Source organism: Bufo gargarizans, chromosome 3 (genome assembly GCF_014858855.1).
Source record: "Bufo gargarizans isolate SCDJY-AF-19 chromosome 3, ASM1485885v1, whole genome shotgun sequence".
NCBI classification, from domain to species: Eukaryota; Metazoa; Chordata; class Amphibia; order Anura; family Bufonidae; genus Bufo; species Bufo gargarizans.
Genome location: NC_058082.1, coordinates 457510094 through 457531935, shown reverse-complemented (window position 1 = coordinate 457531935; position 21842 = coordinate 457510094). Strand labels below are relative to the sequence as shown.

At 45.1% G+C, this 21842-nt stretch overlaps 1 protein-coding gene across 1 annotated transcript in view; it reads left to right on the top strand.

Moving 5' to 3' along the window:
• The window catches only part of LOC122930321 (amine oxidase [flavin-containing] A-like), a 131089-nt gene that overhangs the window by 73317 nt on the left and 35930 nt on the right, over positions 1 to 21842 (top strand). Inside the window, exons 7-12 of the mRNA XM_044283602.1 lie at positions 181 to 330; positions 860 to 1019; positions 2801 to 2897; positions 4795 to 4848; positions 7325 to 7382; positions 20865 to 20962. Coding sequence (XP_044139537.1) covers positions 181 to 330; positions 860 to 1019; positions 2801 to 2897; positions 4795 to 4848; positions 7325 to 7382; positions 20865 to 20962 — 617 coding nt within the window. The remainder of the gene's footprint in view (positions 1 to 180; positions 331 to 859; positions 1020 to 2800; positions 2898 to 4794; positions 4849 to 7324; positions 7383 to 20864; positions 20963 to 21842) is intronic.

Below are 21842 nucleotides of genomic sequence, written 5' to 3'. Positions count from 1 at the left end.
TGTTAGAAGGAAAATGGCCTTTGCTAAAACTGCCTGAATTCCCAAGGAAAGAAGCAGAAGAGGGAAGATTTATAATTATTATTATAATTTTGAAATTGGTTTGTTTTGTAGTGAATTGATAATTTGTTACTGTATTATCTGCATTTTCTTTTCATTATTATTATTTTTTATTTTGATTAGGAGAGAAAGTTTGTTGGAGGTGCTGGTCAGGTTAGTGAGAAGTTAATGGAGCTTCTTAAGGATCGTGTTAAATTAGAGAGACCAGTGGTGAGGCTTGATCAGACTGGTGATAATGTCATTGTGGAGACCTTAAACCATGAAGTCTATCAGGTAAGTTCCTTGTTTTTATATATGTATTTTTTAAGTTTAGTGCTGTTTGACATCTGGTTTATAGGAGTATATTGCACAATCTCTATATAAAGCTACACCATTTGTGGACCATGTGCAAGATGTCACTGGCATTGTCCAGTATGAATAATTATCTAAAAATGTATGGAAAAATGTATTATCATTTCATGCTTATTTTTCAAGTTCTCTGCTTCTATGCTTGCAGTTAGTGAACTGACAACGAAAATGATCAGAACTTAGTCAGGATGAGCTTTTTACAGTGCATCAGTCTAGACCAGAGATCAGCAACCTTCCGCACTCCAGCTGCTGTGAAACTACATCTACCAGCATGCACACTTTCTTGGCTGTTCTTGTAACTCCCATAGACGTGAAAAGAGGATTCTAGGAGTTGTAGTTTCAGAACAGCTGAAGTGTCGGAGGTTGCTGATCCCTGGTTTAGACAATACTCTGTGAGCTACTAGTGGTCAGTGGAAGTACTATGAGTAATAGTGATCAATGTTTTTTTTTTCAGGCCAAGTATGTTATAAGTGCTATACCACCAATTTTAACTACAAAGATTCATTTTAATCCTGAACTGCCACCTATTAGAAATCAGTTAATTCAGAGGCTTCCAATGGGATCTGTAATAAAGACCATGATGTATTACAAGGAAGCATTTTGGAGAAAACTTGGTAAATATACATTGAAACTAGTATGCTAATATGTGTTTTACGAGTATAAGCTTTATATATAAACCATAACTCTCAAAAGAGTAGATACTGATAATTATCATACTGAAATGTATCAGCCTTATTGTCACGGATGGTGTTGCAGAAAGCTGGAACTTATAAATAAACATCCGACTGGCTTGATCCCAAACTAAGGAGCATATGGGTGAGCCCTATAAAACCCCTAGAGCTCTCCCTGACTGCTATGCCCATGCAAAGGTCTTTATGGTAGACGATTGCATGTCCATGTACCTCATACTATGTGACACCTGAAAACCCTATAATTGTGAGGGGACACGACCACCGTCTCCCTGCACTTAATACGGACGGAGTCAGGGTCACCTAGAATCAAGCCAGCAAGGAAACACAAATAAAGGAAACAGACTTATCTGAGGAAGCAGCCTTCAGCAGTGAACACAATCCAGGAAGAAGTATAAACCGCAAAGTGAGGCAGTATGGGAGGGAATATAAAGGGAGACAATTAATGTAAATAGGTGTCATCTGGGAGAAGGAAAGGAGATGACAAAGTGAAACCAAAACAAAGAACTTCATGCAGGTAGAGAAGAACATCTAACAGACCTTCTCACAGAAGTGGCAGTGACACTTATAGACACTGCGATTGCTATTATGCTGTTCTAGCTTACAGGATGTAGGCTGCCTGAAGCAGCACCTGTATTCTGCAAATGGCGCAATTTAATAACTCATTTAAACAGGGATTGATTCAGGTAGAAGTAATACTTCAAAGTTTTCTTCTTTAAGAGTGTTATGGGCAGTCAACTTAAATTGCTTACATTGCTGCTTGTTGTTTGCAAATGCTGTATAGACTGCGTATAAGCGTGTACTGTATCTAAAGGCCTGTGTTGGACTGGCATGCCTTGGGCCCACCAGTAAAATGTATTCTGGGGGCCTATTGTAACACTACTGTGCAAATATTATCTGCTCATGCAGTAGCAGACAACAGCAAGACTCTGTAAGAAGATTAATTATGGGGGCCCGTGCAACGACTTCTAGAACGTAGATTCCTGATGAAAGATGATACTGGCTGGCCTGCCTGTATACCTAGAAGTCATCGCAGCTACCCTGTGCATCTATAATACATGTTACATAATCTACCCAGCTTTTTATATGAACATAGACTTGTTGAGGTGCTGTAGGCTGCCTATCTGTCTGTAGTGCAGTCAGTGTACCGTGCCATGTGCCACTTGTGCAGGTGGTGGGGGACTAGGGAGATTCACCTGGTCCCCTGTGTTCCCCTGTACTCCTTAGTGGAGTAGACCACTGCTATTACATGCAGCAATCTCCCCCTCAGTATAGGGAGAAGCTATCATTATGTCATCGCTCTTCCCTATTCTGGATCATTGTTTGCCAGTAGCAGAAAATTATTAGACACCACAATCTGCCGCCTGCAAACGATTATTTTTAAACCTGTGAAAAGATTCGGATTTCCCCATGAACAAACGTTTGCTCGTTCACTGGGTAATCGGCGGCAGTTTTACACTGCCAGATCATCGCTAATAAACGTTAATACAGCCGTAACATTGCCTGCAGCACTAATGCAACATCTCACTGAATGAACCGTTTTGCTCATGTATTTCAGACCTTTTACATTATGACAAATACTCAGGAAGTGCCCGCCTACTGGACATAAAGTATAGAAATAAGTTATAAACTTGTATAACAGAAAATAATGGTCTATATCTGCTGCTCATTACTACTTTTCTCTCATTCCTTGTTTTCCTCAAAAGATTACTGTGGAGCTATGTTTATTGATGATGAAGACACTCCAGTTGAGATTACCTTAGATGATACAAAGCCTGATGGTTCATGCCCAGCTATAATGGGGTAAAAAAATGTTATCAATGCAAAATGTTAACTATAGAAATGTGACATTGCAGGTGGTTAAAGGGGTTTTCTCACTTCAGCAAATAGCATTTATCATGTAGAGAAACTTAATACAAGCCACTCACTAATGTATTGTGATTGTCCATATTGCCTCCTTTGCTGGCTTAATTCATTTTACCATCCCATTATGCACTACTTGTATCCAGGGGTTACGACCACCCTACAATCTCGCAGCGGTGGCTGTGCTTGCACACTATAGGAAAATAAACTCCTGCAGTCCCGGCCCCCAGAGAAGTCGGCGCCCTTGCCCTGCGTGATACAGAACATTTTAACAGTGGCATTTTTTTTCCATCGCTTTACTCCTTTTAAAGGACAGAACAATGAAACTAATGGAAGCCGCACTGCCATAAAATAAGGGCAACTTTTACATGAGTGTCCTTTTTTCCCCCCAAAAAAACGAGGGAAAAGATGAGTGCTTGTATGTCTAATCGGCACAACCCAGATATTTTCCAGATCACAGTATCAGATTAGTTGCACCAAACACAATGTTAAACCAGGCACAATACCCTGTATTGCTAGCTTAGCGGAATGAAATGATTCCTTTCACTTAGCTATCGATTTTATTAATTATGGAGAAAATGTACTTTTAGGCTCCATTCAGACGCCTGTATGTGTTTTACGGATCCGCGGATCCGCAAAACACAGACACCGGCAATGTGCTTTCCGCATTTTGCGGATCCGCACATTGACAGAACTATATAGAAAATGCCTTTTCTTGTCCGCAAATGCCTTTTCTTGTCCGCAATGTTCTATATTTTTGCGGAATGGAAGTGCGGACCCGGAAGTGCAGATCCGCAATTCCGGATCCGAGCGGGACAAAGTCTGACCCCATAGAAATGAATGGGTCCGCAATTCCGTTCCTCAAAATGCGGAACAGAATTGCGGACCTGTGAATGGGGCCTAAATCCGTATGCAGATTAGCAGTGCAATGAGAGCTCTGTGCTCCTTGCTTTTCGTGCTTCTCTGCCAGCCTCTCCTTCTCCTTGATTGACAGGGTCAGGTTCCTGCATAGTCAACTTGCCTGGCCCTGTCACTCAGGAAGGAGAGAGTGGTTGGCAGAGGTCCACTTAACTGTAACACCTACTGTACATAAAAAAGCTGGAAGTAGATAACACAGGTTCCACCACGGACAACAGGTGATGGACACCTACCTCTCCCTTGACTGCTGCATGGGCCACATAGAGGACAGTAAATCCTCTCCAGGCACCAATGTCTTCTGTCCCTGTGACTGTTGTGAAGCATCTCTAAGTGCTCTCAACAAAGCAGAGCAGCAGCTCAGAAAAGATGAGCTCCTCATAATTATGTACAGAAAATAGAATATGAAAATCAACAGAAAAATGAATGTCAGTGATATTGCCAAGTGATATCAAAGCTTTAAGCCCTTGGAATCTGTATTCATAAGGCCCAACTCACACTAAGTCTTTTGCCGGCGGAATGTGATGCAGACACCGTGCCAGGAAGCTGCAGCATCACCGATTTGGATCCAATGGGTGGCGACACTGCTGTTCTTGTGGAAACAGTTTATAACTGCACCAACTGTGTCCGACTGGACGCCACTGGAAACCACTGCAGGTGTCCATTCATGGTTTAGCTCCATTCAATGGTGCTAAGCCACAAGCTTGTCCATGGCGTTTACATTGAAAAATAACAGCCAGAGATACCCAGCGGTTTTTACCTTTGCAAATTTCATCATGTGGTCCGGGCTTCAGAAACTGTACATTATGGTGAAATGTTGTTCCAAAGGAAGATACAGTGTGAAAAATAACAATCTGGACATTCATTGTCTGATAAGCTTGTGTATATCTTAAGTGACATCCATTATTTTTCTTCTCTTTAGTTTCATTTTATCCAGAAGAGCATCTAAATTGACACATCTTACTAAGGAGGAGAGGTAAGGGTCTTTTGGGGGTTTTGATCAAATGAGCAAGGTTTTTATTTATAGGCAGGAATGTAAAAATCATTACATTTCATTACTATCTCCCCTTAACCCCTTCACGCCCAGCTGCGTACATGTACGGCGCACTGATCGGGCGGGTGCAGGATCCGTGGCAGGGGTCCGGCAGCCACTGATAGCCGGGCCCCTATTGTATGCGCCAGCATCTGTGAAATCACTGATGCCAGCGCATTAACCCCTGCTGGCAGGGAAGGCAGCCCGATGCCTTCCTTAGGCATCGTGGCTGCCTTCCACGAGAGCTTGTGTGATCCAGCCCCCTGGATCTCACAGGCAAGCAGGCTGTAATACATCTTACAGCCAATGTAGATGTATTGTGATGCATTGTAAAGGGGATCAGACCCCCAAAAGTTGAAGTCCCAGAGTGGGACAAAAAAGTTTCAAGCAAAAAAAAATATAGCGTTTTTCCCAAAATAAATTAAAATAAATTGTATAAATTGATAGATATATTAGGTATCGCCGCGTCTGTATCAACCTGTTCTATAAAAATATCACATGACCTAACCCCTCAGGTGAACACAGTCATAAAAAAAAAAAACTACCGGTATGCAAAAAAAAAATTGGGGGGTCACTTTACATCACTAAAAGTGTAACACCAAGTGATCAAAAAGGCATATGCCCCCCAACGTAGTACCAATGTAGCTGTCACCTCATCCCCGAAAAAATGAGACCCTACCTAAGACAATCACCCAAAAAATAAAAAAAAACTAGGGCTCTCCGAATATGGAGACACTGAAACATGATTTTTTTCAAAAATGCTGTTATTGTGTAAAACATAAATATAAAAAAAATACATATTAGGTATCGCCACATCCGTAACAACCTGCTCTAAAAAAATACCACATGATCTAACCTGTCAGATGAACATTGGAAATAACAAAAAATAAAAACTGTGCCAAAACAGCTATTTTTTGTTATCTTGCCTTGCAAAAAGTGTAATATAGAGCAACCAAAAATTATATGTACCCTAAAATAGTACCAACAAAACTGCCACTTTATCCCGTAGTTTACAAAATTGGGTAATTTTGGGGGAGTTTCTACTCTAGGGGTGCATCAGGGGGTCTTCAAATGTGACATGACGGCTTAACATTATCCCAGTGAAATCTTCCTTCCAAAAACCATATGGCGTCCCTTTCCTTTCCTTCTGCGCAATGCCGTGTGGCCGTACAGCAGTTTATGACCACATATGGGGTGTTTCTGTAAACTACAGAATCAGGGCAATGAATATAGAGTTTTGTTTGGCTATTAACCCTTGCTTTGTTAGTGGAAACAATTGATTCAAATGTAAAATCTGCCAAAAAAGTGAAATTCGGAAATTTTATCTCCATTTTCTATTAATTCTTGTGGAACACATAAAGGGTTAACAAAATTTGTAAAATCAGTTTTTAATACCTTGAGGGGGTATAGTTTCTAAAATGGGGTCATTTGTGTGTTTTCTATTATGTAAGCCTCACAAAGTGACTTCAGACCTGAAAGTTTGCTTCTAAACTTCTAAGCCTTCTAACATCCCCAAAAAATAAAATGGCATTCACAAAATGATCCAAACATGATAATGCAAACGGATCCGTTTTGACTTACATTGAAAGTCAATGGGAGGTGGATCCGTTTTCAATTGCACCATATTGTGTCAGTAAAAGCGGATCCGTCAGTTTCGTCAGACGGACATCAAAACGCTGCAAGCAGCGTTTTGGTGTCCGCCTCCAGAGCGGAATGAAGGCTGAACGGAGGCAAACTGATGCATTCTGAATGGATGCTTATCCATTCAGAATGCATTGGGGCGGAACTGATCCGTTTTGGGCCGCTTGTGAGAGCCTTGAAACAGATCTCACAGGCGGACCCAGAAACGCCAGTGAGAAAGTAGCCTTAATCAGTTTGTGTGATGAAATGAATGTATTTGCAGCTCCACTTTGTTTTCTGAAAATGCTTTTTCACATCAGCGATAGGGAATGAGTCAGGATCTGTTCAGGGAAAAGTTGATGGTTTTACAGGAAATTCAGTCAGTTTTGTCTGCAATTGTGTTCTGTGTTTTCGTTTTTTCAGCTCGGATGCAATCGCAGTTTTTCACGCAAGCCGCATTCATTTCTATGGGTCCAAGGCTGCCTTTAAAAAACGCACAATATAGAACATGCTGCAATTTTTTCCTGAATGTAAAGATGACACAGACCCATTGAAATGAATGGGTCAGGATTTATTCAAGATTCTATGCGTTCGCTCCACGCGTTGCATCCGGATGGAAAACTCACTGATGTGAAATTAGCCAAAATGTATTCTTTACAGGGTGAAGTAGAAAGGTGCCACAACAAGACATGGTTAATTCCTTAATTTAAATGGACTAAAATTGGGGAAAAATTAAATGATTAAGAGTGGTTATATAAATATGGCTATATCTAAATATGTTTTGTTTAATTATACATAGAAAGAGAAGAATAAGTGAGTATTATGCCAAAGCAATGGGAACTGACAAAGCTTTACATGTAAGTTATCTTTTGTTACTACAACTGTATAGTATGACTTTCATGTTAATCGTCTCAATAGTCTGAGTTGTTGCATATATGTATACTGGGCTACACTTCTACTTTTTGTAGAGCTACTGATTGATTTTAACTATTGAATGAGAGCTGCAGTCCATAAGATGGCATCCAGCCTAATCTGCAGCCTTCTCTTGATAGGTAACGTCAATCAGTAGAGCTACAAAACGTCACAGTGAAGCCCTAGCCTTAGGGCTGATTCTCAAGGCCATGATCATTCAGAGAAATATGGCCCCCGTATAGGCCGCATCTTCCTGACCGACCTTGACTCCCCTGACCCAGACTGACTGCATCATAGTAATTTATGGCGGTCACTTGGTATGTGATCACAGGTCAATTGTACTGTATGCAGATGGATGGTGAGTACAGTACATTAGACCCCTGATCAGATAGCAGTTAACTGCATCACAAATCCCTATACTGCAGTCAGTTCTGGTCAGCGGAGCCGCGGTTGGTCCACAACATGTGGTTGACACACCGGCCGTGTTTCCTGGACCTATTATGGTCATGTGAATCAGCCCTCAATCCTGTGAATGGAGCTTCAGCGTGCATGCACAACCCCCTACAATCCATATAGGTGGGTTACAGGAGTAGGGATGAGCGAACTCGAACTGTATAGTTCGGGTTCGTACCGAATTTTGGGGTGTCCGTGACACGGACCCGAACCCGGACATTTTCGTAAAAGTCCGGGTTCGGGTTCGGTGTTCGTCGCTTTCTTGGCGCTTTTGTGACGCTTTCTTGGCGCTTTTTGAAAGGCTGCAAAGCAGCCAATCAACAAGCGTCATACTACTTGCCCCAAGAGGCCATCACAGCCATGCCTACTATTGGCATGGCTGTGATTGGCCAGAGCACCATGTGACCCAGCCTCTATTTAAGCTGGAGTCACATAGCGCCGCCCGTCACTCTGCTCTGATTAGCGTAGGGAGAGGTTGCGGCTGCGACAGTAGGGCGAGATTAGGCAGATTAACTCCTCCAAAGGACTTGATTAACTGATCGATCTGCAGCTGTGGATCATTGAGCTGCTGATCCTCAATTGCTCACTGTTTTTAGGCTGCACAGACCGTTTGTCAGTCTCATTTTTCTGGGGTGATCGGCGGCCATTTTGTGTCTTGTGGTGCGCCAGCACAAGCTGCGACCAAGTGCATTTAACCCTCAATGGTGTGGTTGTTTTTTGGCTAAAGCCTACATCAGGGTGAAGCTGTCACACCAAGTGCATTTAACCAGCAATAGTCTGTTCATTTTTTGGCCATATACAAAATCAGGGGCAAGCTGCGCCTGTCACCAAGTGCATTTAACCCTCAATGGTGTGGTTGTTTTTTGGCTAAAGCCTACATCAGGGTGAAGCTGTGACACCAAGTGCATTTAACCAGCAATAGTCTGTTCATTTTTTGGCCATATACAAAATCAGGGGCAAGCTGCGCCTGTCACCAAGTGCATTTAACCCTCAATGGTGTGGTTGTTTTTTGGCTAAAGCCTACATCAGGGTGAAGCTGTCACACCAAGTGCATTTAACCAGCAATAGTCTGTTCATTTTTTGGCCATATACAAAATCAGGGGCAAGCTGCGCCTGTCACCAAGTGCATTTAACCCTCAATGGTGTGGTTGTTTTTTGGCTAAAGCCTACATCAGGGTGAAGCTGTCACACCAAGTGCATTTAACCAGCAATAGTCTGTTTATTTTTTGGCCATATCCCAGTCTAATTCTGTCACTAAATCCATACCGGTCACCCAGCGCCTAAATACTAGGCCTCAAATTTATATCCAGCTAAATCTGTCCCTAGTGCTGTAGCTGGGCGAGTTATTTAGTGTCCGTTCAAGCACATTTCTTGTTCTGGGTTGAAATACAATTCCCAATTTAGCAATTTCATAATTTAGTGGTTCCTGCTATATCAGAGCTATTTGAAATCTATCCCAAAAAGGGTATATAATATTGAAGGTGCACATTGGGTCATTCAGAATAACTTCACACACACCCGCTACTGTGTATTTCCAAGTCTAATTCTGTCACTGAACCCATACCTGTCACCCAGCGCCTAAATACTAGGCCTCAAATTTAAATCCCTCTAAATCTCTCGTTACCGCTGTACTGTTGTTGCTGGGCAAGATATTTAGTGTCCGTCAAAGCACATTTTTTGTTCTGGGTTGAAGTACAATTCCCAATTTAGCAATTTCATAATTTAGTGGTTCCTGCTATATCAGAGCTATTTGGAATCTATCCCTAAAAGGGTATATAATATTGAAGGTGCACATTGGGTCATTCAGAATAACTTCACACACACCCGCTACTGTGTATTTCCAAGTCTAATTCTGTCACTAAACCCATACCTGTCACCCAGCGCCTAAATACTAGGCCTCAAATTTAAATCCCTCTAAATCTCTCGTTACCGCTGTACTGTTGTTGCTGGGCAAGATATTTAGTGTCCGTCAAAGCACATTTTTTGTTCTGGGTTGAAGTACAATTCCCAATTTAGCAATTTCATAATTTAGTGGTTTCTGCTATATCAGAGCTATTTGAAATCTATCCCTAAAAGGGTATATAATATTGAAGGTGCACATTGGGTCATTCAGAATAACTTCACACACACGCTTCTGTGCATTTCCAAGTCTAATTCTGTCACTAAATCCATACCGGTGACCCAGCGCCTAAATACTAGGCCTCAAATTTAAATCCCTCTAAATCTCTCGTTACCCACCGCTGTACTGTTGTTGCTGGGCAAGATATTTAGTGTCCGTCAAAGCACATTTTTTGTTCTGGGTTGAAGTACAATTCCCAATTTAGCAATTTCATAATTTAGTGGTTTCTGCTATATCAGAGCTATTTGAAATCTATCCCTAAAAGGGTATATAATATTGAAGGTGCACATAGGGTCATTCAGAATAACTTCACACACACGCTTCTGTGCATTTCCAAGTCTAATTCTGTCACTAAATCCATACCGGTGACCCAGCGCCTAAATACTAGGCCTCAAATTTAAATCCCTCTAAATCTCTCGTTACCCACCGCTGTACTGTTGTTGCTGGGCAAGATATTTAGTGTCCGTCAAAGCACATTTTTTGTTCTGGGTTGAAGTACAATTCCCAATTTAGCAATTTCATAATTTAGTGGTTTCTGCTATATCAGAGCTATTTGAAATCTATCCCTAAAAGGGTATATAATATTGAAGGTGCACATAGGGTCATTCAGAATAACTTCACACACACGCTTCTGTGCATTTCCAAGTCTAATTCTGTCACTAAATCCATACCGGTGACCCAGCGCCTAAATACTAGGCCTCAAATTTAAATCCCTCTAAATCTCTCGTTACCGCTGTCCTGTTGTAGCTGGGAAAGTTATTTAGTGCCCGTCAAAGCACATTTTTTGTTCTGGGTTGAAGTACAATTCCCAATTTAGCAATTTCATAATTTAGTGGTTCCTGCTATATCAGAGCTATTTGAAATCTATCCCAAAAAGGGTATATAATATTGAAGGTGCACATAGGGTCATTCAGAATAACTTCACACACACGCTTCTGTGCATTTCCAAGTCTAATTCTGTCACTAAATCCATACCGGTGACCCAGCGCCTAAATACTAGGCCTCAAATTTAAATCCCTCTAAATCTCTCGTTACCGCTGTCCTGTTGTAGCTGGGAAAGTTATTTAGTGCCCGTCAAAGCACATTTTTTTGTTCTGGGTTGAAGTACAATTCCCAATTTAGCAATTTCATAATTTAGTGGTTCCTGCTATATCAGAGCTATTTGAAATCTATCCCAAAAAGGGTATATAATATTCAAGGTGCACATTGGGTCATTCAGAATAACTTCACACACACGCTTCTGTGCATTTCCAAGTCTAATTCTGTCACTAAATCCATACCGGTCACCCAGCGCCTAAATACTAGGCCTCAAATTTATATCCCGCTGAATTTGAATACAATACATTGGGCCAAATAATATATTTGTTGTTGTGGTGAACCATAACAATGAGAAAAACATCTAGTAAGGGACGCGGACGTGGACATGGTCGTGGTGGTGTTAGTGGACCCTCTGGTGCTGGGAGAGGACGTGGCCGTTCTGCCACATCCACACGTCCTAGTGTACCAACTACCTCAGGTCCCAGTAGCCGCCAGAATTTACAGCGATATATGGTGGGGCCCAATGCCGTTCTAAGGATGGTAAGGCCTGAGCAGGTACAGGCATTAGTCAATTGGGTGGCCGACAGTGGATCCAGCACGTTCACATTATCTCCCACCCAGTCTTCTGCAGAAAGCGCACAGATGGCGCCTGAAAACCAACCCCATCAGTCTGTCACATCACCCCCATGCATACCAGGGAAACTGTCTCAGCCTCAAGTTATGCAGCAGTCTCTTATGCTGTTTGAAGACTCCGCTGGCAGGGTTTCCCAAGGGCATCCACCTAGCCCTTCCCCAGCGGTGAAAGACATAGAATGCACTGACGCACAACCACTTATGTTTCCTGATGATGAGGACATGGGAATACCACCTCAGCATGTCTCTGATGATGACGAAACACAGGTGCCAACTGCTGCGTCTTTCTGCAGTGTGCAGACTGAACAGGAGGTCAGGGATCAAGACTGGGTGGAAGACGATGCAGGGGACGATGAGGTCCTAGACCCCACATGGAATGAAGGTCGTGCCACTGACTTTCACAGTTCGGAGGAAGAGGCAGTGGTGAGACCGAGCCAACAGCGTAGCAAAAGAGGGAGCAGTGGGCAAAAGCAGAACACCCGCCGCCAAGAGACTCCGCCTGCTACTGACCGCCGCCATCTGGGACCGAGCACCCCAAAGGCAGCTTCAAGGAGTTCCCTGGCATGGCACTTCTTCAAACAATGTGCTGACGACAAGACCCGAGTGGTTTGCACGCTGTGCCATCAGAGCCTGAAGCGAGGCATTAACGTTCTGAACCTGAGCACAACCTGCATGACCAGGCACCTGCATGCAAAGCATGAACTGCAGTGGAGTAAACACCTTAAAACCAAGGAAGTCACTCAGGCTCCCCCTGCTACCTCTTCTGCTGCTGCCGCCTCGGCCTATTCTGCTGCTGCCGCCTCGGCCTCTTCCTCCGCCTCTGGAGGAACGTTGGCACCTGCCGCCCAGCAAACAGGGGATGTACCACCAACACCACCACCACCACCTCCGTCACCAAGCGTCTCAACCATGTCACACGCCAGCGTTCAGCTCTCCATCTCACAAACATTTGATAGAAAGCGTAAATTCCCACCTAGCCACCCTCGATCCCTGGCCCTGAATGCCAGCATTTCTAAACTACTGGCCTATGAAATGCTGTCATTTAGGCTGGTGGACACAGACAGCTTCAAACAGCTCATGTCGCTTGCTGTCCCACAGTATGTTGTTCCCAGCCGGCACTACTTCTCCAAGAGAGCCGTGCCTTCCCTGCACAACCAAGTATCCGATAAAATCAAGTGTGCACTGCGCAACGCCATCTGTAGCAAGGTCCACCTAACCACAGATACGTGGACCAGTAAGCACGGCCAGGGACGCTATATCTCCCTAACTGCACACTGGGTAAATGTAGTGGCAGCTGGGCCCCAGGCGGAGAGCTGTTTGGCGCACGTCCTGCCGCCGCCAAGGATCGCAGGGCAACATTCTTTGCCTCCTGTTGCCACCTCCTCCTTCTCGGCTTCCTCCTCCTCTTCTTCCACCTGCTCATCCAGTCAGCCACACACCTTCACCACCAACTTCAGCACAGCCCGGGGTAAACGTCAGCAGGCCATTCTGAAACTCATATGTTTGGGGGACAGGCCCCACACCGCACAGGAGTTGTGGCGGGGTATTGAACAACAGACCGACGAGTGGTTGCTGCCGGTGAGCCTCAAGCCCGGCCTGGTGGTGTGTGATAATGGGCGAAATCTCGTTGCAGCTCTGGGACTAGCCAATTTGACGCACATCCCTTGCTTGGCGCATGTGCTGAATTTGGTGGTGCAGAAGTTCATTCACAACTACCCCGACATGTCAGAGCTGCTGCATAAAGTGCGGGCCGTCTGTTCGCGCTTCCGGCGTTCACATCCTGCCGCTGCTCGCCTGTCTGCGCTACAGCGTAACTTCGGCCTTCCCGCTCACCGCCTCATATGCGACGTGCCCACCAGGTGGAACTCCACCTTGCACATGCTGGACAGACTGTGCGAGCAGCAGCAGGCCATAGTGGAGTTTCAGCTGCAGCACGCACGGGTCAGTCGCACTACAGAACAGCACCACTTCACCACCAATGACTGGGCCTCCATGCGAGACCTGTGTGCCCTGTTGCGCTGTTTCGAGTACTCCACCAACATGGCCAGTGGCGATGACACCGTTATCAGCGTTACAATACCACTTCTATGTCTCCTTGAGAAAACACTTAGGGCGATGATGGAACAGGAGGTGGCCCAGGAGGAGGAGGAGGAGGATGAGGAAGAGGGGTCATTTTTAGCACTTTCAGGCCAGTCTCTTCGAAGTGACTCAGAGGGAGGTTTTTTGCAACAGCAGAGGCCAGGTACAAATGTGGCCAGCCAGGGCCCACTACTGGAGGACGAGGAGGACGAGGATGAGGAGGAGGTGGAGGAGGATGAGGATGAAGCATGGTCACAGCGGGGTGGCACCCAACGCAGCTCGGGTCCATCACTGGTGCGTGGCTGGGGGGAAAGGCAGGACGATGACGATACGCCTCCCACAGAGGACAGCTTGTCCTTACCCCTGGGCAGCCTGGCACACATGAGCGACTACATGCTGCAGTGCCTGCGCAACGACAGCAGAGTTGCCCACATTTTAACCTGTGCGGACTACTGGGTTGCCACCCTGCTGGATCCACGCTACAAAGACAATGTGCCCACCTTACTTCCTGCACTGGAGCGTGATAGGAAGATGCGCGAGTACAAGCGCACGTTGGTAGACGCGCTACTGAGAGCATTCCCAAATGTCACAGGGGAACAAGTGGAAGCCCAAGGCCAAGGCAGAGGAGGAGCAAGAGGTCGCCAAGGCAGCTGTGTCACGGCCAGCTCCTCTGAGGGCAGGGTTAGCATGGCAGAGATGTGGAAAACTTTTGTCAACACGCCACAGCTAACTGCACCACCACCTGATACGCAACGTGTTAGCAGGAGGCAACATTTCACTAACATGGTGGAACAGTACGTGTGCACACCCCTCCACGTACTGACTGATGGTTCGGCCCCATTCAACTTCTGGGTCTCTAAATTGTCCACGTGGCCAGAGCTAGCCTTTTATGCCTTGGAGGTGCTGGCCTGCCCGGCAGCCAGCGTTTTGTCTGAACGTGTATTCAGCACGGCAGGGGGCGTCATTACAGACAAACGCAGCCGCCTGTCTACAGCCAATGTGGACAAGCTGACGTTCATAAAAATGAACCAGGCATGGATCCCACAGGACCTGTCCGTCCCTTGTCCAGATTAGACATTAACTACCTCCCCATAACCATATATTATTGGACTCCAGGGCACTTCCTCATTCAATCCTATTTTTATTTTCATTTTACCATTATATTGCGATGCTACCCAAAGTTGAATGAACCTCTCCTCTGCCTGTGTGCTAGGCCTAAATATATGCCAATGGACTGTTGCAGTGGTGGCTGACATGAAGCCTGATTCTCTGCTATGACATGCAGACTAATTCTCTGCTGACATGAAGCCAGATCCTCTGTTACGGGACCTCTCTCCTCTGCCTGGGTGCTGGGCCTAAATTTATGACAATGGACTGTTGCAGTGGTGGCTGACGTGAAGCCTGATTCTCTGCTATGACATGCAGACTGATTCTCTGCTGACATGAAGCCAGATCCTCTGTTACGGGACCTCTCTCCTCTGCCTGGGTGCTGGGCCTAAATTTATGACAATGGACTGTTGCAGTGGTGGCTGACGTGAAGCCTGATTCTCTGCTATGACATGCAGACTGATTCTCTGCTGACATGAAGCCAGATCCTCTGTTACGGGACCTCTCTCCTCTGCCTGGGTGCTGGGCCTAAATTTATGACAATGGACTGTTGCAGTGGTGGCTGACGTGAAGCCTGATTCTCTGCTATGACATGCAGACTGATTCTCTGCTGACATGAAGCCAGATCCTCTTTTACGGGACCTCTCTCCTCTGCCTGGGTGCTGGGCCTAAATTTATGACAATGGACTGTTGCAGTGGTGGCTGACGTGAAGCCTCATTCTCTGCTATGACATGCAGACTGATTCTCTGCTGACATGAAGCCAGATCCTCTGTTACGGGACCTCTCTCCTCTGCCTGGGTGCTGGGCCTGAATATATGCCAATGGACTGTTGCAGTGGTGGGTGACGTGAAGCCTCATTCTCTGCTATGACATGCAGACTAATTCTCTGCTGACATGAAGCCAGATTGTCTGTTACGGGACCTCTCTCCTCTGCCTGTGTGTGTGCTGGGCCTAAATATATGCCAATGGACTGTTGCAGTGGTGGCTGACGTGAAGCCTCATTCTCTGCTATGACATGCAGACTGATTCTCTGCTGACATGAAGCCAGATCCTCTGTTACGGGACCTCTCTCCTCTGCCTGGGTGCTGGGCCTAAATTTATGACAATGGACTGTTGCAGTGGTGGCTGACGTGAAGCCTGATTCTCTGCTATGACATGCAGACTGATTCTCTGCTGACATGAAGCCAGATCCTCTTTTACGGGACCTCTCTCCTCTGCCTGGGTGCTGGGCCTAAATTTATGACAATGGACTGTTGCAGTGGTGGCTGACGTGAAGCCTCATTCTCTGCTATGACATGCAGACTGATTCTCTGCTGACATGAAGCCAGATCCTCTGTTACGGGACCTCTCTCCTCTGCCTGGGTGCTGGGCCTGAATATATGCCAATGGACTGTTGCAGTGGTGGGTGACGTGAAGCCTCATTCTCTGCTATGACATGCAGACTAATTCTCTGCTGACATGAAGCCAGATTGTCTGTTACGGGACCTCTCTCCTCTGCCTGTGTGTGTGCTGGGCCTAAATATATGCCAATGGACTGTTGCAGTGGTGGCTGACGTGAAGCCTCATTCTCTGCTATGACATGCAGACTGATTCTCTGCTGACATGAAGCCAGATCCTCTGTTACGGGACCTCTCTCCTCTGCCTGGGTGCTGGGCCTAAATTTATGACAATGGACTGTTGCAGTGGTGGCTGACGTGAAGCCTGATTCTCTGCTATGACATGCAGACTGATTCTCTGCTGTCATGAAGCCAGATTGTCTGTTACGGGACCTTTCTCCTCTACCTGGGTTCTGGGCCTAAATTTATGAAAATTGACTCTTACAGTGGTGGGTGACGTGAAGCCTGATTCTCTGCTATGATATGAAGACTGATTCTCTGCTGACATGAAGCCAGATTGTCTGTTACGGGACCTTTCTCCTCTGCCTGGGTTCTGGGCCTAAATTTATGAAAATTGACTCTTACAGTGGTGGGTGACGTGAAGCCTGATTCTCTGCTATGATATGAAGACTGATTCTCTGCTGACATGAAGCCAGATTGTCTGTTACGGGACCTTTCTCCTCTGCCTGGGTTCTGGGCCTAAATTTATGAAAATTGACTCTTACAGTGGTGGGTGACGTGAAGCCTGATTCTCTGCTATGATATGAAGACTGATTCTCTGCTGACATGAAGCCAGATTGTCTGTTACGGGACCTTTCTCCTCTGCCTGGGTTCTGGGCCTAAATTTATGAAAATTGACTCTTACAGTGGTGGGTGACGTGAAGCCTGATTCTCTGCTATGATATGAAGACTGATTCTCTGCTGACATGAAGCCAGATTGTCTGTTACGGGACCTTTCTCCTCTGCCTGGGTTCTGGGCCTAAATTTATGAAAATTGACTCTTACAGTGGTGGGTGACGTGAAGCCTGATTCTCTGCTATGATATGAAGACTGATTCTCTGCTGACATGAAGCCAGATTGTCTGTTACGGGACCTTTCTCCTCTGCCTGGGTTCTGGGCCTAAATTTATGAAAATTGACTCTTACAGTGGTGGGTGACGTGAAGCCTGATTCTCTGCTATGATATGAAGACTGATTCTCTGCTGACATGAAGCCAGATTGTCTGTTACGGGACCTTTCTCCTCTGCCTGGGTTCTGGGCCTAAATTTATGAAAATTGACTCTTACAGTGGTGGGTGACGTGAAGCCTGATTCTCTGCTATGATATGAAGACTGATTCTCTGCTGACATGAAGCCAGATTCTCTGTTACGGGACCTCTCTCCTCTGCCTGGGTGCTGGGCCTAAATTTATGACAATGGACTGTTGCAGTGGTGGCTGACGTGAAGCCTGATTCTCTGCTATGACATGCAGACTGATTCTCTGCTGACATGAAGCCAGATTCTCTGTTACGGGACCTCTCTCCTCTGCCTGTGTGTGTGCTGGGCCTAAATATATGCCAATGGACTGTTGCAGTGGTGGCTGACGTGAAGCCTCATTCTCTGCTATGACATGCAGACTAATTCTCTGCTGACATGAAGACAGATTCTCTGTTACGGGACCTCTCTCCTCTGCCTGGGTGCCGGGGCCTAAATATCTGAGAATGGACTGTTCCAGTGGTGGGTGACGGGAAGCCAGATTCTCTGCTATGGAACCTCTCTCCAATTGATTTTGGTTAATTTTTATTTATTTAATTTTTATTTTAATTCATTTCCCTATCCACATTTGTTTGCAGGGGATTTACCTACATGTTGCTGCCTTTTGCAGCCCTCTAGCTCTTTCCTGGGCTGTTTTACAGCCTTTTTAGTGCCGAAAAGTTCGGGTCCCCATTGACTTCAATGGGGTTCGGGTTCGGGACGAAGTTCGGATCGGGTTCGGATCCCGAACCCGAACATTTCCGGGATGTTCGGCCGAACTTCTCGAACCCGAACATCCAGGTGTTCGCTCAACTCTATACAGGAGTCATGTTCTCATCAGTAGAGGTCACAGCATTCGGACTCTGAACAATCAGATTCTTGTCATCTATCTTGTGAATAGCAAATAAGTTTAGATCTTTGATCAACCTCTTTAAGGCATTCCATGACATACATCCACACCTTAATGCGTTAAAGGATTAGGCTGAAGGTATTGTCTCACTTCAGCAAGTGGCATTTATCATGTAGAGAAAGTTAATACAAGGCACTTACTAATGTAATGTGATTGTCCATATTGCTTCTTTTGCTGGCTCGATTATTTTTTCCATCACGTTATAGCTTGGAGGTTAGGACCACCCTTGCGCTTGCACACTATAGGAGAGAGACCAACGCTTTTTCCTACAATGTGCAAGCACAGCCACTGCTGCTGGCTTGCAGAGTGTTCGTAACCATAGAAACGAGCAGTGTATAATGTGATGGAAAAATGAATTAAAGGGTTTCTACCACTTCGCTGCACATATTTAGCTGTCAGACACTAGCGATCCGCTAGTGTCTGCTCTGCCCAACCATCCTAATATAATTGCTTTTGGGGCAGCCGTTTTGCTAAAAAAAAGAACTTTTATTAATATGCTAATGAGCCTCTAGGTGCTATGGGGGCGTCATTAGCACCTAGAGGCTCCGTCTACCTTCAGAAACTGCCGCCGCCCAGCGCGTCCCTCCAGCCCGCCCATCTCCTCCTGAATGCGATCCTCCTTGTGAGCGCCTGTATTCGCCGCATGCGCAGTGAATGTCTGACAGCTTCCCTGCTCAGACATCTCCACTGCGCCTGTTCCTCGGAGCACTATGGCGTCATCGCGCAGGCGCAGTGGAGATGTCTGAGCAAGGAAGCGGTCAGACATTCACTGCGCATGCGCCGAATACAGGCGCTCACAAGGAGGATCGCATTCAGGAGGAGATGGGCGGGCTGGAGGGACGCGCTGGGCGGCGGCAGTTTCTGAAGGTAGACGGAGCCTCTAGGTGCTAATGACGCCCCCATAGCACCTAGAGGCTCATTAGCATATTAATAAAAGTTCTTTTTTTAGCAAAACGGCTGCCCCAAAAGCAATTATATTAGGATGGTTGGGCAGAGCAGACACTAGCGGATCGCTAGTGTCTGACAGCTAAATATGTGCAGCGAAGTGGTAGAAACCCTTTAAGCCAGCAAAGGAGACAGTATGGACATTCACAATACATTAGTAAGTGCTTTGTAGTAATAATGCCTACATGATATATGCAATTTGCTGAAGTGAGACAACAGCTTTACACTTATGCCAGAGGGCACTTAGAGACCTACGGTATGGACATGTGTCAGGACATGTTGTATACTTTTTTGCTAACAAAAATATTTTTTCAATTTGGCCCATAAATTTGAGGTGAATTGAACCCAGCATGTTATATGTCTGGCCAAATCTGCAAATTTATTTTATTTTATTGACCCCCTTTAGAAAATACTGAGTACTCCATTACCGTAGGCCTACCCGATGCTCATAACTGTAGTACAGGTGCATTGTAGGAATTCTAGTACTGCCATAACATTCTGATCCCTCCTTAATCTGCTGAAAAATGCAAGGTTCTATAGCATTTACTATCTGTATTTCTTAAGAGGTCTATATTCTTTTTATTTTATTTTCAATTTAGAAGCAGAGACTTTGCTCTAGGCCAGTGATGGTGAACCTTTTAGAGACCAAGTGCCCAAACTGCAACCCAAAACCACTTATTTATCGCAAAGTGTCAACACGGCAATTTAACCTAAATACTACAGTCCACTATAGTATATCTTCCATGTACTTTATCATTTAGCTATAATAGCTTGCCCACATTCAATGAGCTGCCTGTGTTGCCCACATTCAATGAGCTGCCTGTGTTGTTCACAGCGCGCCCTGCTCTGATGAATGGCAGTAAAAGTCTAAGGCATATTTGTACACCATAGTATTTTTCCATAGGTTCTCCACCACTGCTCTAGGCTTTCTTTGTATGTGGAAGACAGTGGAATATTTATTTTCTTAAATTAAAGGGGTTTTCTAAGACATTAATACTGACGATCTAACCTAGGTCATCAGAATCTGATCTGTGGGGGTCTGACACCTGGGACTCCAGCCGATCAGCTATATGAGAAAGCAGCAGCGCTCGCAGTAGTGACATGGCCTTCTCGAGCTTTTCTTAGGCTGTGTGACATCACGTTCATATGGCCTAGCCAGGAGTGGACAACCTGCAGCACTCTAGCTGTTGTGATGGGAGTTGTTTCACAACAGCTGGAGTGCCACAGGTTGCCCACCCTTGGCCTAGGCACAGCTCATCCCCATAGAAGTTAATGGGTCTATACAATGTACAGCACTGTGTTTGATGAGAAGGGAGAAGGTCGCAGCGCTCACAGGAGTGACAGTGCATTCTCAGTCAGCTGATCGGTGGGGGTCCCGGGTGTCAATCGGAGACCGATGACCTTTTCAGAGGATAGACCATCAGTATTTAAGTCTTGGAAAACCCTTTTAAATGACACCTTTTTTACCATTCTTATTTATGTAGTAATTTATGTTTAGTATACGACTACTAAATGGCCTGTTTGTTATTGAATAGCCTGTACATTATGAGGAAAAGAATTGGAGCGAGGAACAGTATTCTGGGGGCTGTTACACTGCCTACTTTCCACCAGGAATCATGACACAGTATGGAAGGTAATGTGGAGTAAATCAGTGTAAAATGAGAGACTGCTCGTGTTTTTGCAATGTGGGTACGTTGAGAAGATTTAAGAACTGACTAGCTACGGAGAGCTTATGTGCATTTCTTTCTAGGTGACAGGATCTATGATCTGTAATTTTTTTGTCACTTTTGAAAAATTAGAAGAAAGCATAAAGAGGATCTGACAAAATAAATATATTATATAAAAATTATGGAGAATGCTTTCTCAGAACTTTGCATTGGTAAATTGTCTAGATAATGATAAATACTTGAGATAATTTATATAATTTAAAGAGTGTCTGTCACCATAATCTCTGGATCATTCATTAAAAGTAGCTGACGAAGTGGAATTTGTTTAGAATTTTAGTAAAAATTCGATTCTCAACTAATGCGAATTTCCTCAAACTTCGTACTAACGAATCGCAATTTTCCTAAAATGGCGGCTACACGTGTGAGGACTGAGGACATGGGGCAAGGAACTCTGGGAAGGCGGAATCACCCAGATTGGCCGCATGCAGGCATGTCAATCAGCAGCCAGCCAGTGTAATGTCACAGCCCTATAAATACTGCAGCCATTTTACATTCTGCCATTTTCCAGCGTTCAGAGTCAGGGGCAGACGCAAGGGACAGCAAGTGGAAAAATGATTGTGGAAAAAAAAAAGACAGGAAAAACGATTTATAAGTGCAGGGAAAGGATAGGGAGGATTCACTTCACAGCATCTTAGTGCAGGGAGAGATGTCAGAAGGTGCTAGGGACGTTGATAGGAAAGTGATTTACAAGGGCAGGGAGAGATTATTTGGGGATCCAAATAGCCATTAGACAGCTCTGTCATTCCATCAATTTGTTATTGAGCTGCAAGTCTTATGTTGAAAAGC